This window comes from Lycium ferocissimum, chromosome 5 (assembly GCF_029784015.1).
Source record: "Lycium ferocissimum isolate CSIRO_LF1 chromosome 5, AGI_CSIRO_Lferr_CH_V1, whole genome shotgun sequence".
Lineage (NCBI taxonomy): Eukaryota > Viridiplantae > Streptophyta > Magnoliopsida > Solanales > Solanaceae > Lycium > Lycium ferocissimum.
Window position 1 is genome coordinate 17,430,027 of NC_081346.1, and position 16,669 is coordinate 17,446,695.

Sequence of the window (16,669 nt, forward strand, 5' to 3'; positions counted from 1 at the left end):
TCCATGAAACGAGGATTTTGTGGATCTTAATCTCTCTGTGAATATTACATGAGTTCATGAGATATTCGAGGTATGTCTTTTTCAAGAGAATATGTTACACTTTATATAGGCGTGAGCTAAAGTTTAGAGTAGAGTAACCTCCAAGAACCCTAACAGAGATTGGACTCGTCCTGTAAAGTCCCACAAAAATTCGATGTCTACCAATACCCCTACTTCGAGGCTTGTCGGAGTGTAGACTCGCCGAAACACAAAGACGAGAGTTGAAGTAACCATAAAAATGGAGCTTCCCATCTTTGTGATTTTATGGCTCCAGATTTTGCAGATCTGATTTGTGAGAGAAGAGATGAAGGCTAGATTTGGTCACACTGCGCTTGCCAATTTGTTTGCAATAAATTTTTGATATGTGAAAAATAAGCTGCAACCATAATAAAATATGGAAAAAAAAACTTAGATTTTATTGATGAGTATTTGTGAGCACAATTTTGCTTATCCCTTAAGTCTTCCCTCTTGATTATCTCCGTGATTTGAGGGTTGAAGCATGTTTCTCGAACTAGGATGATGCAGACCTCCTTCAGATTTATTTGATCTTCATGAAACGAGGATTTTGTGGATCATGATCTCTTTGTGAATATATTCCATGAGTTTATGGGATATTCGAGATATGTCTTGATCTCTTTATGAATACCTAATAGTTTATGAGATATTCGATATGCCTTTTTCAAGGGAGTATTTTATCCATTATATAGCCGTGAGCTAGAGTTAATGGTATCCAAGAACGCTAACAGAGATTGAGCTTGTCTTGTAAAGTCCCACAAAATTTGATGTCTACAAACGTGAAATGAGTTAAAACGAGACTTATTTTGAGACGAAGGGAGTAAAACTTTGGTAATAGTAAAAGCTTTTTTCACGCTTAAAGTAAATGAAAATTGCTTCGCGATTAGTTGGAAAGGACACACATTTGCTCGACTTATAATGGTTCTCCCCCCGTCCCATATTACTTGGTTACATTACTAAAAATATATGCCCCAAATTACTTACTCATTTACAAAATAAGATAAGATTAATTAAATCTTTCCCATCTTACCCTTAGTATTAAATGTTCTTGAAAATAGTCAATATGGATTAGAATGTATTTATTGAAGAGAGATATAAATAAGGTAATAAAATACATCTTTTATTTATAATTTATTAAGAGATGTGCAAAAAAAAAAGTGATCAAGTAATATGAGATGAAGGAGAGAGCCCGGCACTTTTGTAACCCAGAAAAAAAAAATTGGAACCAAACTAACCCATTAAAAAAAAAAAAGAACCAAACTAGGCTTCACACACAGATTCTGTGCGTGAAAGGGCCAAAGTGTACATTTATATTTTGGCCCTTTCACGCACAGAATCTGTCGTGTAAACTCCTTCCCTAAACCCCGACCCACCACATGCATTCTCTTCTCTTTCATTTCCTCCGTCTCCACCCTTTCAACACACTTTTGCACTTCAAAACATGTCTCAAAGTTTTGGAAACTTCAATGTTTGCTATACAACCCGATATTTGTGAATGCGGTTATTACTATAAACTAAAAGCATCAAAGACCAAAGATAATCCGTCATCATTTTTGGCGTTGTAAAGTGCCCCGAAGTAAGTGTTTTTACATTTTTTAGTGTTTTTTTCTTCCACGTTATCCATATATTTTACTTTGAAGCCGATTTTCTTGTAATGTTTATAGGATATGGGCGGTTGAAAATACTTTCGGTGGGAAGATAGCATTCACGTGGATAAAACGGTAGCGAGCGGAGTTTAAAAATTCAATTTTTTGGATAGAGATACGAGCGATTTCACGTATCTCCCAGAGATCTTTCTTTAAGTTGGACTCGAAATTTAAGCTTGTGGAAGCTGGAAAAAAAATTGAAGGTTTGGAGGTGTTGCTCACCGATTCCGAAAAAAAAATGAAATTTGCTGAAGGCTAAACTTAGAGAGGCTCAACACGAGAAAACAGCTTTGAAAGAAAAACTTAGATTGTGGAAGATTATTTGTGCTATGTTGTTGTTGTTCATTCTTTATATGTATTTTGTTTATTAAGTTTAATATTTCTATGGATTATGTTTTTTACAAGTTGTACCTTTTCCCCTATAATGTAATCCGCACCCTTTATGTACTAATTTATTTGCGTTTATTTGTGAAATTGTCAATTAATAATAGACTTTAACAATAAACTTTGAAGAATTAAAAACATTCCAAACTAATTCAAACTTATGACTTCATCATAAAATAAAAATACAAATTAACGAAATTAGTCAAAACTTAAATGACTCATAATCTAAGACAGTGAGCCTAAATAGACCACTAAGCGTCATCGTAATAGAAGTCCTCAATATCGTCCTCGAACGATATTGGCGGCCTCTTAACACACATCTTTTTTCGGGGAGATGTTAGTTCTCTACCGGTTGATGATGCTTGTTCTTGACAACTTTTTAGCATGTAAAATCTACAACATCTTGCCCGGCGATTCTGTTGTTTTCTTTTCTAATCCTTTGTACGGCCATCTCGCAAGTTGCTGGACCTACTCGAGGCATGGTTAGTGAGTACCTTGTTGGGATTGGAGCGTTGAGATTTTCCAAGTCACGAACAAGACGTTCTGATTCGGCAATCCGATGTGACCATTCTCGGCGTAAACCGCAATAATATTCTCGCGGATCTGAATATTTCACACTGCAGAAATCATCATTACGCTCTACAAGAAGGTGCGGATTTAGCTGAATCTAGATTTGAAATCACTGGTATCACTTTCGAAAAACTACTATGATTTAAACTCTCATCATCACTAACTATTTGGTTCTTTTGGAAGGATTAAAGACCAAGCCGAGTTTTCTATTACTCGACATTGAATATGGTGTAGTCTAATAACAAAAGAAAGGGCTACTATATAGGTTGCAAACCCCAGTACCCTCGGGGGGGGGGCGTCTTTATGACCCTACCTACTTACCTTACTATAAGAAAAATATTAATCTTCATCGGACATTTTACAGGCTCCCGAATCCCATGGATCTAAATCTTGTGCTACCGTATACCATATTCTACCCTATGGTAACGTATTTGCATCCGACTGTTCTCTTCGTGAAAATGATTAAGAAAAATTAAACTCTTGTGGAGTTCCGCGAGGCATTGACATAGCACGTTTTTTTGGGCGTTTAAGCCCTATTGAAGCTAACTTTTGCTCCAAGGTTGCTTGACCTCTCCCTTGAATTCCACTCCTCTCATTGTTTTATTGTATTCTTGATTGAATCTTTTGTTAGGGTTGTTTGAGTAATGAAAATCATCATCATCTAGTTCCATGTCCTACCCATTGCTTCAAATATTTTCTTCAAAAAACATGTAATAGAATCCAAGATTTCCAAATTGGTTGTAGAATGTCATGATAATTAATTTTAAAGTGAATGCTAGTTGTTTGTCAATCATGTTATATATAGTCATGTATTTTTTGACCGTTTATTTGAATTAAATTCATATTACGCAATGTTCTTATGCGCAATAGGACATGATTTGACAACACATCATGCGTGCCAATTTCAGCTTTTTTATGACACCTAAAGGATCGATTTTGACAATAAAATACTGCATTTTTGATTGTTTATTTGAATTAAAATCATATTACGCAATGTTCTTGTGCGCAATAGGACATGATTTGGTAACATATCATGCATGCCAATTTCAAAAAAAAATTTCGACACGTAAAGGACCGATTTGACAACACAATGCTGCATTTTTGACCGTTTATTTGAATTAAATTCATAATTTGACAACACATCATGCATGCCAATTTCAGCTTTTTTATGACACCTAAAGGACCGATTTTGACAATACAATGCTGCATTTTTGACCGTTTATTTGAATTAAATTCATATTACGCAATGTTCTTGTGCGCAATAGGACATGATTTGACAACACATCATGCATGCCAATTTGAAACTTTTTATGACATAAAGGACCGATTTTGACAATACAATGCCGCATTTTGACCGTTTGTTTGAATTAAATTCATATTACGCAATGTTCTTGTGCATAATAGGACATGATTTGACAACACATCATGCATGCCAATTTCGCTTTTTATGACACCTAAAAGGACCAGATTTTGACAATACAATCTTGCATTTTTGACCGTTTATTTGAATTAAATTCATATTACGCAATGTTCTTGTACGCAATAGGACATGATTTGACAACACATCATGCATACCACTTTTAGATTTTTTATGACACCTAAAGGACCGATTTGACAACACAATGCTGCATTTTTTACCGTTTATTTGAATTAAATTCATATTACGCAATGTTAACGCGCAATAGGGATGACTATGAATCTATTTAAGAACAAGGTTAGACGAGGTAAAAACTCATCCATTTCATAAGTTTAAGTCTCTTAAGTCATTCAAAAAAACCTATCTTAAGTCATACAAAAAATGGCTCAAGATATTCCACCAGTTAAGATTTCAATACATTGGGATGGTATTATCCTTGATGAGAATAGTACGGTTTCGTTACAATAAAAGACCAAACGTTCATGTTAAATGTCCACTTGAAATGTCTTATGAATCACTAGTCACTTACATATATGAAAAAATGAAGGTTAGTACGGATGAGTATGAAATCTCTATAACGAGCAGATATCCAAATCGGTTTCCAATGGTATAGTGCTTTATGGTAGGCATTATATCAATGATGATGATTCTTTAAGGGATTATTTGAATGCGCCGGAAGAATTAAAACATTTAGTCATCCTTAATGTTCTGGAGATGTATGTTAAAAAGATACCCAAAGGTCCCGCAAGAAATGATCAAGCTAACACGTATGGAGATTTTATGTCTTACGGGGGTATTTTGAATGGCAGACCTTACTGGAAAATCTTACCCAACAATTAAATCAAACTTGGTAAATATACATTCTTATATTATTATTTTGTGCAGTAGCACGTGTTTATTGTATGTATTAGTAAATAACCATTTTTAAATCTTTGTAGGGGTTATAGACCTGATATGAGTAATATTGGGCAGTCATCTCAATTTAGTGGAGCAAGTCATTATTATCAGAATTCTCAGTCCAGTGGAGCTGATTATTACAATAATTCTCGGTTTAGTGGAGCCGATTATTATAATAATTCCTAGTTCGGTGCGATGATTAATATCAAAACTACTTCGGTGGTACCAACTCGTGAATGAAAGGCGATCCTCGGTTTGGTGGAGTTGATCATTCTCCACACCATGCTCATAATCAATATGTGTAAACCTAGATGCTATATATATATATATATATATATATATATATATATATATATATATATATATATATATATATATATATATATATATATATATATATATATATATATATATATATATGTGTGTGTGTGTGTGTGTGTGTGTGTGTGTGTGTGTGTTGTGAATTTGGAATTTAATATATGCAATCTATCGTGTAGGAGGAGGACTTTCTTAGATGGCGATTGTCCAAGTTATGGATACGTCGAGAGAGTGATGACGATGAACCACACTAATAATGCGAGTAACCGATGATGAAGATAGTGAAAGGGATGAAGAAGATACGGCATTATAGTCTCCAAAAGCAAATGTAACCAACTCCACCACGTACCACCTCCGATGGCCGAAAACCCAATTCACGACAGCTCGATGCAATGACATTCCGACTATATTCCATATCTTGATAGTCTCGAGTCGTGAAGATGCATTTGTCTTCACGAGAGATGATTATCAAAGTCACCAAAAATCCATAGTGATGAATGTGTGTCGTTACAAAGAGAATGCGGTTCACGTAAAAACGAGATGTTGCAACGGTATCGAATGTATTGTGTAAAGGATATGAGGGAGTTTAAGGTTGAAGACTCAAACGGATCGGTATGGAGGCTGATTTGTAAGCGACATACTCAAGGCTATCAGTGATTGCTTCGGGGAATTGCTAAGTCAGATGGTCTATGGGAAATCACAAAATTCCATCCGAAGCACACTTGTGATATGGGACAAAGTCGAGCAGATCATTTTAATCTAGATATAAACAAGATTGCTCATTTGTTAACTTAAACACATTGAGGAAACTCTAAGGTAATTTATCTCACCGTTTACATTATATATCTTATAGCAATTAAAATATCATTGTTAAATATTGTTTGTTTAAACTTATGTAGGACGCCTATCAAAACTTGTATTAGCATGGTCATTCAAAAAATATGGTAAAATCATAAGCAAGAGAAAGGGATTTCTTGGCGTAGACGTGCTTTTTGAAACGATCTTTAGAAATTGGGAATCCTCTTTTCGGGCGTTGCGGGGTATATGGCGGCTCTATGACATGCTTTAATCTGGCACGGTTATCACAGCACGGCTTTTTTAAAAAGCGAAATTTTAAGCTTTTTTTAAAGGAAATTTTCGACTTCGTCTTTTGGGCATTCAAACCAAGTATTGATGGTTTTGCTCACTACGGAATGTGATATCAATAGATGGGACCCGTGTATATGGTAGATATGACATTAAGCTCTGAATTACGTGGAAGTATGGATGCCAATGGGTCGATATTCCCTCTTGCTTTGGCAATTTCCGTGACGAAAGCAACGAGACATGGGGGATGTTCTTGACCCGTCTAACAAACTCGTTATTAAGGGTCGTCAAGGCATATGTGTCTATCGGATCGTCATAAAGGCATATTGCACGATATGCGTACTGCGGAAAGGGTGGCGACCTCTGCATGCTTACCATCGATATTCTGAAGGCACTTAAAGGCTAATTTGCAAACAAAGTTTGCAAATGGCCAGTAAACAAATTGATGTGAGGGGCTGCGATGTGGCAATCAAAAGAAAATGGGCTGCAAAAATGGACGCTAAAAAGAAGTGAGTGAAGAGGCATATGTTTGGTTGATGAAATTAGAAGTTGAAAAATGGGCGCTTTATGCGATAGAGGAAGGAGATGGGGCATGCTTACGGAACGACTCGAGCCTTTCAATGGACTCCTCGAAATCTACTCGAGGACTACCGTCCCGCGATGGTAAGACTAACTTTCGAGGCGGGTCGTGGAGTGATTTGCGGATAGGGCAAAGCTGAAAGGCGAAAGAGCTATATTGAGCCGACGAGAGAACATAGATGCCAAAGCCACTATAAAAAGATGGAGCACCATAGAAGAAAGGCGGGGTCACCAAATGACCGAGTATGACGTCGTTCGACGAGTGTATGAAGTTAAAACGGGTTATTGCGGCGGCAAAGGAGGAAACAAATATATCGTTACTGAGCGTACACAATCATACACTTGTGATAAGTGGCAAACGTACCACATGCCATGTTCTCATGCAGTCAAGTGCTTTGAGAGAATGGCCAGAAATGTAACTAATTATGTGGCGGAGGAATATAAGGTCGTAAAACCTTAAAGCATATTCGGGCCAATTTCGTCCCCTTGGTGATCAAGCTTATTGGCCGGTAGCGCCGTTTTCTATGATTGCGAACAAGAACCATATCCGTAAATTGGGAAAAAACAAGCTAACCCGTTATCACAATCAAATGGATGTTAGCGAAAAGACTTACTCTCGCAAATGCTCGACATGTAAGCAATTTGGGCATGATAAGCGTTCATATGGGCAAAACTCTCGTGGTGGCAGCACATCTGGAAATAGAAGAGTGTCTAGAACTTGATTTTTTTTTAAGACTATTGTAATTTAATGATGTATTTCGTTGCTAATGGAATGAAATATTTTTCAATTATTATGAACCTCTCGTCTTGAACCAGAAAAGTACTTCCATAGCTTTGGGAGTAAAACAAAAGAGATTAATCAAAACCCTATAAAATATGGCACTTAAACCTAAATATAACAAGTTTTGAAACGTCTTGAACCTTTACAACCCCTAAAACGACGATCCAAATGTATATGTATACTTGATGTAATGAGTAATATTATTGTACACTAAAAAAAATATTAAGTTCTATATAAAATATTTATATTCCGGTGTTTTGAAACGTGACTAATATTCGGTCAAAGTACGCAAAAAACCTTAATTTTGAGTTTGATTTCCAAAGAATAAAGGTTGGTCGGGGGGTTTTAGGAACGGATTTCACTCGCAGATTCTGTGCGTGAAAGGGCCAAAATGTAAATGTACACTTTAGCCCTTTCATGCACAGATAAATGTAAATGTACACTTTAGCCCTTTCACACACAAAAATTCTGTGCGTGAAGCCTAGTTTGGTGTTTTTTTTTTTTTTTTAATGGATTAGTTTGATTCTCAATTTTTTTTTTTTTTTTGTTACAAAAGTGCTAACACATTGCAGCACGACGGTAGCGCGACAAAATAGACTAGCACACTCTTAACTAGGACCAGCGCGACAAAATTAGACCAGCACACTCGTAACTAGGACACTCCAAATTTGGGCTACGTCGACATTACGACATGGGAGTTTCAAATTTTTATGACACATTAATGCTGTTCGCTATGAAAGGTGTGCAAAGTTTCAAAGCGTCATAATCATATTTGATGTAAGTTGCATCAATATTTTATGAGAGTTGCTAAATTGTCACACTAATTTGATCTAAATTTGATCATATTTATATAAAAATCACCATAACTTTTATTGTATAATTTTAAATTAAGATAAACTTTGAGAAGAAAAGATAGAAATGATATTAAGTAATCATAAATTGTTAAATTCAACCTAAATAATCATATGAATTTACCTCATTTACACAATTGTGGCCAAAATAGTGCGGCCAAAAAACCTTATTGATATTTTATTCTAAAACAAGCTTTTTGTTCAACGCTATGGATTAGATTTTAGACCAAAATTACACACTTAGCCCACCCAATTTCAAGCCTACCCCAAAATACACGTGTAACTACAGACTATTGTATGGGATATAGTTGGTGAATTGAAGTCTTCAAGTTGTTGGAACTATTTCGAGCTCCCCAAAACAACTAACCTACGTCAATTTTATGTGAATTTATTTATTCGTCTGAACATATTATATTTAAAAAGTACGTTTTCCATTTTATTTTATGTCATGTATTTAATTGGATATAATTTTTTTAAAATTTTATAATCTAAAATAAGTTATAAATATATTATAACTATAACTCATTTAATTAAGAGTACAATGAGAAATTTAAAGTTAAAAACTATCTAAATATAAAAAAGTATTTTTTTTAAAAAAAACAAACTAAAAAGGAAAGTGCTCAAGTTGGGACAAGAATAAATTTTTTAACTTTTGTAATACAAAATATATTATAGATATTCTTATAGTTATAATCAATGAACAAAGCACTATTTTTTAAAAACAAACTAAAAAGGAAAGTGCTCAAGTTGGGACAAGAATAAAAATTTTAACATTTGTAATATAAAAATATATTATCGATATTCTTATAGTTATAATCAACGAACAGTTTTAATTTATATTATTTTTAAAATTACCGTTTTTTTTTTTCCGCTAAGATTAAAATTACCCTGAATATGAGTTAAATGCTCATTTTTGGGGAAAACAAACACAAGAAATTAAATTCAGTCCTTTCAGCTAACGCTCATCGGTCTGTGACTCGGTGGCCCCATCTCTCATATCACTTGGTTTCCCCTTTTTCTCCCTCTTTCTAGATACCCTTTTTAGCTGCTTCACACCTCTCACCCAAATTTTATTTCTATTTTAATTCAACGACATACATACATATATATATTTGTATTTGTATTCAATTAGATTAACGGTGGATGTGAAAAAATTATTAGTTTTAATCATAGAATTGGATCGAGATTGTTGTTGTTGTTGGCGGAGATGGGCGATTCTACGGGGGAGCGAGATTATGTGGAAGAAGCTTCTAGAATCGTGGAACAAGCTAAGGAATTGCAAGACGCTGCTTCTTCCTTGATCTCGAGAACCACTCGCGAAGAGGATTCGTTAAGGCAAAAAGCAAAGTCGCTTGATTCCAGCGTTCAACAACTCCGTTCTTCTGTTAGGAAAAGCAAATTGGATTCTAATCAAGCTGAAAAGGTAATGATATTTAATGAAGTGATTATTTTGTTGATTTATGTGCACATGCATGGGCATTACAGTCTTTTTGTGCTCGTACATATGATTTGTGTTAGAGATAATGGGCAAAAACACACCTGAACTATCATTTTTCCGCGAGTTTCACACACACTCCAACTATTAACGGTTCCTTTTTTCCTATCTGAACTATCACTATTTGGATAGACTTATAACTTATGACTTATAAGCATAAGCCATAAGTTAGGAGTATGACTTTTAGCTTATAAAAATAAGGGTTTAAAAGCACTTTTTATCTTATCAAAATATTACAAAAGTGCTTAAAAGTTATTTTGACTTAAAAGCACCTAAAATAAACCAATCCAAACAGGCTCTATGTAGTAAAGCACACCTAGTTGATAGTTCAGGTAGGAAAAGTTGGCCTTATCAGCTTCGAGGTGTGTTTTAATACATAGATGGTGATAGTTCAGGTAGTAAAAGGGAAGAACTAATAGTTTGCCTAATCTGTACTATTGGTGTAAGGAGGGCTTGTTAGAGGATATGGATCAATATCTTGATTTCCTAGAGTTGTTAGGGAGAAGCATGGAATGGTTGATTGATCTGAGTTCCTCTGTCTGTACCAACTTGGTACTTCATTAATAAAATTAAACCTACCTTTAACTAAAAAAATACATAGATGATGATAGTTCAGGTACTAAAAGGGAACAATTGATAGTTGGCCTAATCAGCTTCGAGTGTGTTTTAATACATAGATGGTGATAGTTCAGGTTGGAAAAGGAAACAACTGATAGTTGGGTGTGAAACTCGCGAAAAAGTGATAGTTCAGGTGTGTTTCTGACCATTAACTCTTTGTGTTAAGCTCTTTTCATGCTTATCCATTCTCAGTTGGAAGAGGAGTTGTTTAAAGCTAGTTATGTACTGAGCGAGGGAGATGCTGCAGCTTTTCTTCCAAGCAAATCTCATGGTATGCTTCATTTTCCTCTTTGTTAAATTTGAGATTCTATTAGTAGTTTGTTAGTCTTGAATCTTGATGTGGTCAATTGCAGGAGGGTTCTTGAGGATGTTTTTGGGTCCAATCAATGTCCGTGCTAATAGAAAGGATGTGCAATTTAAAGTGAAAGAGGAATATAATAGTTTCAGGGTACGTCTTCCAAGCTCTAATTTTTAGTGATTAGCTCTATTTAAGTTCTGTCGTTTAACGCTGTGTAATTTCTGCATTGGTGTGGCTGCATGGGTGATTATTTACTCTTTGGATCATTGATATATCAATCTAATGGTAATTGGACACGAATTGGTACTCCCTCCATCCCAATTTATGTGAAGGTGTTTGACTGGACATGGAGTCTAAGAGTTAAAGGTGACTTTTGAAACTTATGCTCTAAAAGAAACCACAAATATTTGTGTGGTTATAAATATCTCATTAAGGGAAAAATGAGTAAGTTTAATGATAAATTGTTACTAAATATAGAAAGGTGTCGACAACATCTGGAAAAAACTCGATTGGAATAAAAGAAATCAGTAAAAAAAATACCTCGCTGGTCACATAAATTAATCACCGAATTGGAACAACAATTGGGTGAATTGAAAGAGGGCGTATCTTCTTTTTGGGACTGACTAAAAAGGAAAGCGTGGCAGATAAATTGGGACAAAAGGAGTACTCTTTTGGAGAAGTTGTGTTACTGTTAAATAATTTAATTTGCATATACTATCTACTTGTCAGTTGAAAAAAGAGGATGGTGAGCATGATTTGCATGTACTATCTACTTGTCAAAAATAAAAAATAAAAAGTGAAAAAGAGAATATGGTGAAGTGCATTGCTTCTGCATGCGTAGAACTTGGATATGTTTCAATGCAAGCCCAGCTTTTGAGAATATTGTATTTATCAATTGTTCATATGTGCTGTGCCTGTGCATGTTACTGAATGATATTTGAGGAAGTTTAAGATTTCCTTATTGGTGGATAAATTTAGCATCTCCTGTAAACAGATTCTTGTATATGGAGTAGACCTTGAGGCCAATTTCCTTGACAAAGCCTGGTTATTGTAAGTCCCAGACAATAGTTGGGATAAGCAGGAAATTACACCCAATGACCTTAGAAATGGGTGATCTTGAACTTTTAACCCCCGTTTGTCCCATGGGCAAAACTTCAAGGTCAAAAGGCAAAACTTGTTGACTTTCAAGTTTTGCCCATGGGGCAAGCAAGGTCAAAAATTCAGGATCACCCACCTCCAAGGCCATTCTTGGAGAAATCACCTGTTTTTCAAGAATTGTTCGTTCAAATTCTTTCTAACTTGAGCTTGAAATGATTCCGCCCTCCTCAGATAAAATGCATAAATGACCTGGGATGTATGAAAAGCATCAGTTATGTGGAAACCTCTTTCTTGTAATTACGACATCCAATCTTCTCTTGACAGGACAGGACAGCATATCTATTCCTTCTTTTCCCATCGTTGCTACTAGGCTTGAGGTCTTGGATGTGGGATGGATGTTTACCAGCGTTGCCAGTGCAACTTTACCAGGTAGTACAATTTAAAAAGAAGTCTTTCTCATTCAACTTCATACCAGTGGTGGTTTTGTTTTCCTATCTATTATAGTGAAAATTTTACATTTGACAACCAAGAATTCTGAGCTCCTCGATGGCTTCAGGCCTGGTTGCTTTACCTCTACACAGGTTTGGCTCTGCGAGAGAACATTTTGAGAGCGAATGGAAGTGATATTCGTCCATGGTAATTGAACAACATTCCCTATTTCTGTATGAAAATTTAACATCTGTCTTTTGTTTTATGTTTGTCGAGTAAAACACTCATCTTAGTTGTTTATGTAATTGAAGTAGCAGTTCTAATGATTCTAAAGTTCGTTACGAATATCATATATGTTGATCACAAAAGACAGCTAATTAATAGAAATTATGGTTGTACTGATGCAGGTGGATAAAGCATCACTACTGTGCTATGGCCATGGCACTTATAAGTCTTACCTGGGAAATAGAACGACAACCTGACTGTTCACAGAAGCAGGTTTTTTTCGTTTAAAAACTACTTGTATATTTATTCAGCTGCTTATCAACAAAAATGTTCTCTATAATGTTTAAGATTTATAATACTCCTAATTTTAATGTACTATCTATTGCAGAGGGGTGTGCAACTGTTCCTGAAATGGGCTATCATGCAAGGTGTTGCAATGCTCCTTCAGAATAGATATCAAAGGCAAAGACTGTACACTCGTATTGCATTAGGAAAGGTACACAAACAGCAGAATCAGTAGTTTGACTGAGAAGCCCGTAATCACTAATCCTGTGCAATAAACTATTCCTTTTTATAAGTCAAATAAATTTTAATAATAAGCACCAAGATGGTGTTTGGTATCTAGTGCAGATAGGCTTATATATTTCTCTTCACAGGGCCCGGGCACCATGGTTATCCAAAAAAATATAAAAATTTCTCTGCCCTGTGGGTTGGATAAATAACAGAGGACCTTGAGGATTGACTTGAAGGTCACTCTTTTCAATCCCTCCTGTTGAGGGAATGAGCTTTGCCTTGTGGTTGAATAAAGCAAAAGACATTTGAACTCCCTATCGTCCAATAAACTATCCTAATTGTGGAATTGTCTACTGAATTTTGTTTCAGGCCAGGAGAATGGATGTTGTGTGGGGAGAGACTGCTGGAGTAGATGGTCAATTGTTGTTGCTCTTCCCTGTACTATTTGTCTTGCAGGTATACTGAGTTCAATTTGGATATTTACTAACCGCAACTACTTTTTCTCTAGAAATTTTGCTCCTGTTGTTTCAGGAGACTGGGCCTTTAGATTCAAGTTGATTGATTTTAATTAGTCTAAGAGCAGGAAATGCTAGAGTAACTTTTACATGATTTTGATGTGCCTAGTGAAATGCATGTTAATAATAAAAATGGCCCCCCTAGTGACTGTCAGGTTCAAAGGTAACTATCGACTGTCAAGGATCCTTTTTCTCTTTAAATCTCGCCATAAGCTCCCTTGTGTGTTCTGGGTCAAGTTTCTAAGTAGTGGAGTGAAAACATAATTTCATCCGAGCTAATAGCAACTAGTTACATTAGATGGGTGACAATCAGTAGACTTTTATGGCTTGATATCAACTTTTGTGGACGATACTTCTTTTCTAGACTTCACATTCAACAATAGGTCTGTATCCTTATCAGGAAAAAAAGGCCAGTTTAATTGATTATCCCTGCGTACACAGAGTGTTCCACGAAATTTATAGGTGTAGTTTTATCTTTTAAGGCTGGCCCCAAATGACTGCATGCTGTTTGTTCTTGGTGTCAGGGATTTGAAGCATATGTTGGAGTCTTGTTGCTCAAGACAGCATTCATTGGTGTTGTTTCTGAGTGGCAGGTAAGATAAAAACTCTCTTCCACTATATTTTATCTTTCTTGGTCTGGAGGTTAAGGGAAGACAGGTTCAAATAGCATATTGCGAGTTGGTTAGAGGATTGTTTAATATAAAAGTTTCAGATGTTAAAGGTGAAGTTCCTTTTACATGTTCTCTAACAAATTATCTTGGTGTGCTTGCTTGGAAATAGAACGTGGAGTACACAAATCAAACAATATTACTAACTAAATTAGACCTTCCCGTCTGTAATATCCAAATATATATATATATATATATATATATATATATATATATCTTGTGTAAGCTGCCATGCCAAAGAAATCCTGCCACTGTGGCAGCCCATTCCTATCATTAACTAATCTGTTTCTAAAATTATGCGATTGTGGCAGGTTGTCACCTGTGGGATCCTTCTGATTATCATGGCAGCTGGGAATTTTGCCAACACAGTGCAGACTCTTGTGACAAAGTCTCGGGTTAAAGCCAAAATGAAGAGGGGTAAAAGTAAACAAGATCTGAAATCTGAATCTGGCACCAAAAGTTCGTGATAGGGATGGTTGATCCAGTCTAGTATCCTGATGGACGAAGATGCTAAGTTATTCTTCATATACTGTTTTACTCGTTCATATGAGTAGGCGCCGTAATGCTTCTCTGACACTGACTTTGGGCTTCGGAGGACAGTTGCAGGAAATAGTCATGCATGCAGTTCCTCAAGAAATGATTTTGTTTGGTTCTTTATGTTTCAAGTGTTTTCTTGTCTGTGTTTAAAGTTCTATGATGGAAAGGGATGTGTCCACATTAAAAGAACTTTGACCGTCAGTGATTTCCATTGTTTCTAAATTTTGGTATTACTGCTCAAGTATTGACGATAATTGCAAGCAGCAGATACGCAGAGCCTCCTATGGGTTTTGCTTGAAGACTTGCTCTGACGTGTGCTTCTGTATTTTTGGTATGTATCAGTTCTATTCAAACTAATAAAATAATGCATGTTAAGGGAGTCTCTTTCTAGGAATGCTTCAGCTCAGTGATTTACTTCCTACAATTTGATGACAATTAGAAAACACAACACTTGATCAGGAAAACATTGTCAATGAGGATTTAGAAACCATTGTCAGTGAGGATTATAGTGTTGACTTCAAATTGATTGGGGTTGAGGCACAGTTGTTGACCGAACGCTTGATCAGGACACTTGAAACGTAGAATCTACACGGACTTGATATAACTATTTTTTGTCCAACTTTTTGTCCCAACGGTTGTTATTTTTTTCCTCCTTTATTCCTTTGGTCTTTCAATAGGGCAATTTGCAGGGTTACCCTTCGCTGGGGTGGTCTTTAATTTTAATCCCTCAAAATGGTGGTCTTTAAATTTTGACCTTCAAGCAGAAAGCATGGATAGATTTGCAAAATTTTGCTTTGAGATATATATATATATATATATATATATATTTTTTTTTTCGAACCCACAATCTCGAATTAATGGGCAAAACTTAAAAGACACCAATTTGAAGGGCAAAATTAAGACTTCCCCAAATGAAGGGCAATCGCAAAAAAGGCTTTAATCATTTTTTTGCGCGGGTGCCCTTCTTTAAGAAATTTTGCTTAGTCTTTAAATCTTTAATTTTTGCGCTTTCGCGTTGAGCTTTATGAGGCTTGATTTGAAGGGCAAAAATTAAAGACTTCCCCAAATGAAGGACAATCCGCGCAAAAAAAAGCTTTCAATATTATGAACAGCGGAAACATTGGGCCTTGTGTTGTTTGGATGATGAAATTTAGGACCATATGCACTTTTATCCCTATTTTTTGCAGTTCTTTGGCGGCATAACTTTAGTTTTTGTCATGAAATTAAACTTGCCTTGCGAATTTTTTTTAAAATTTTAATTTGTGGCGTCGGGTTCGATGGGTGTTAGCGGAAAGAGCGAAATTTTAAAATTTGAATATGAGGGCGAAAATTTAAAAGTACCGAAAAGAAGAGGCGATACGTTAAATTTGTGCGAATTGCCCATTATGAACAGCGGAAACATTGGGCCTTGTGTTGTTTGGATGATGAAATTTAGGACCATATGCACTTTTATCCCTATTTTTTGCTGTTCCTATCATGGGATGCCTGCACACTGGCTGAAGGCATAAGTTCTTGAGGAGAGTTGGCGTATATTGTGATATTGTGATGCGTAAATTATGCCCTTCTAAGCATGAATTCGATTTTGAAAGGTAAAAATTAAAGACCTCTAGCAAAATTCCCTCGGAAAAAACACATCTCTTTATTAGCTTTCCCAATAATGTCCCACGTCTTCCTTAATCCCGATCAACTA

General features: G+C 35.7%; 1 protein-coding gene across 2 annotated transcripts; it reads left to right on the forward strand.

Annotated features, from left to right (window-relative positions):
• The first annotated feature begins 9,647 nt into the window (after nucleotides 1-9,647).
• Nucleotides 9,648-15,361, forward strand: LOC132056290 (uncharacterized). 2 transcript variants are annotated; one of them, XM_059448414.1, is made up of 10 exons: nucleotides 9,648-10,006; nucleotides 10,889-10,967; nucleotides 11,050-11,144; nucleotides 12,417-12,521; nucleotides 12,649-12,728; nucleotides 12,929-13,019; nucleotides 13,135-13,242; nucleotides 13,629-13,715; nucleotides 14,299-14,367; nucleotides 14,754-15,361. In XM_059448414.1, the coding sequence occupies exons 1-10, from the start codon at nucleotides 9,791-9,793 to the stop codon at nucleotides 14,907-14,909; spliced, it is 1,086 nt and encodes a 361-aa protein (XP_059304397.1). In that variant the 5' UTR covers nucleotides 9,648-9,790; the 3' UTR covers nucleotides 14,910-15,361. The 2 variants fall into 2 exon arrangements, with proteins under 2 accessions (XP_059304397.1, XP_059304398.1); XM_059448415.1 differs by having other exon boundaries at nucleotides 9,894-10,006; nucleotides 10,863-10,967.
• Nucleotides 15,362-16,669: the final 1,308 nt, after the last annotated feature.

Bases quoted from the DNA above. Each gene is read 5' to 3' on its own strand.
- LOC132056290 (XM_059448414.1), top strand. From the start codon at position 9,791: ATGGGCGATTCTACGGGGGAGCGAGATTATGTGGAAGAAGCTTCTAGA. The intron at 12,522-12,648 runs GTAGTACAATTT...CGATGGCTTCAG, and splicing joins TGCCAGTGCAACTTTACCAG to GCCTGGTTGCTTTACCTCTA. The intron at 14,368-14,753 runs GTAAGATAAAAA...CGATTGTGGCAG, and splicing joins GTGTTGTTTCTGAGTGGCAG to GTTGTCACCTGTGGGATCCT.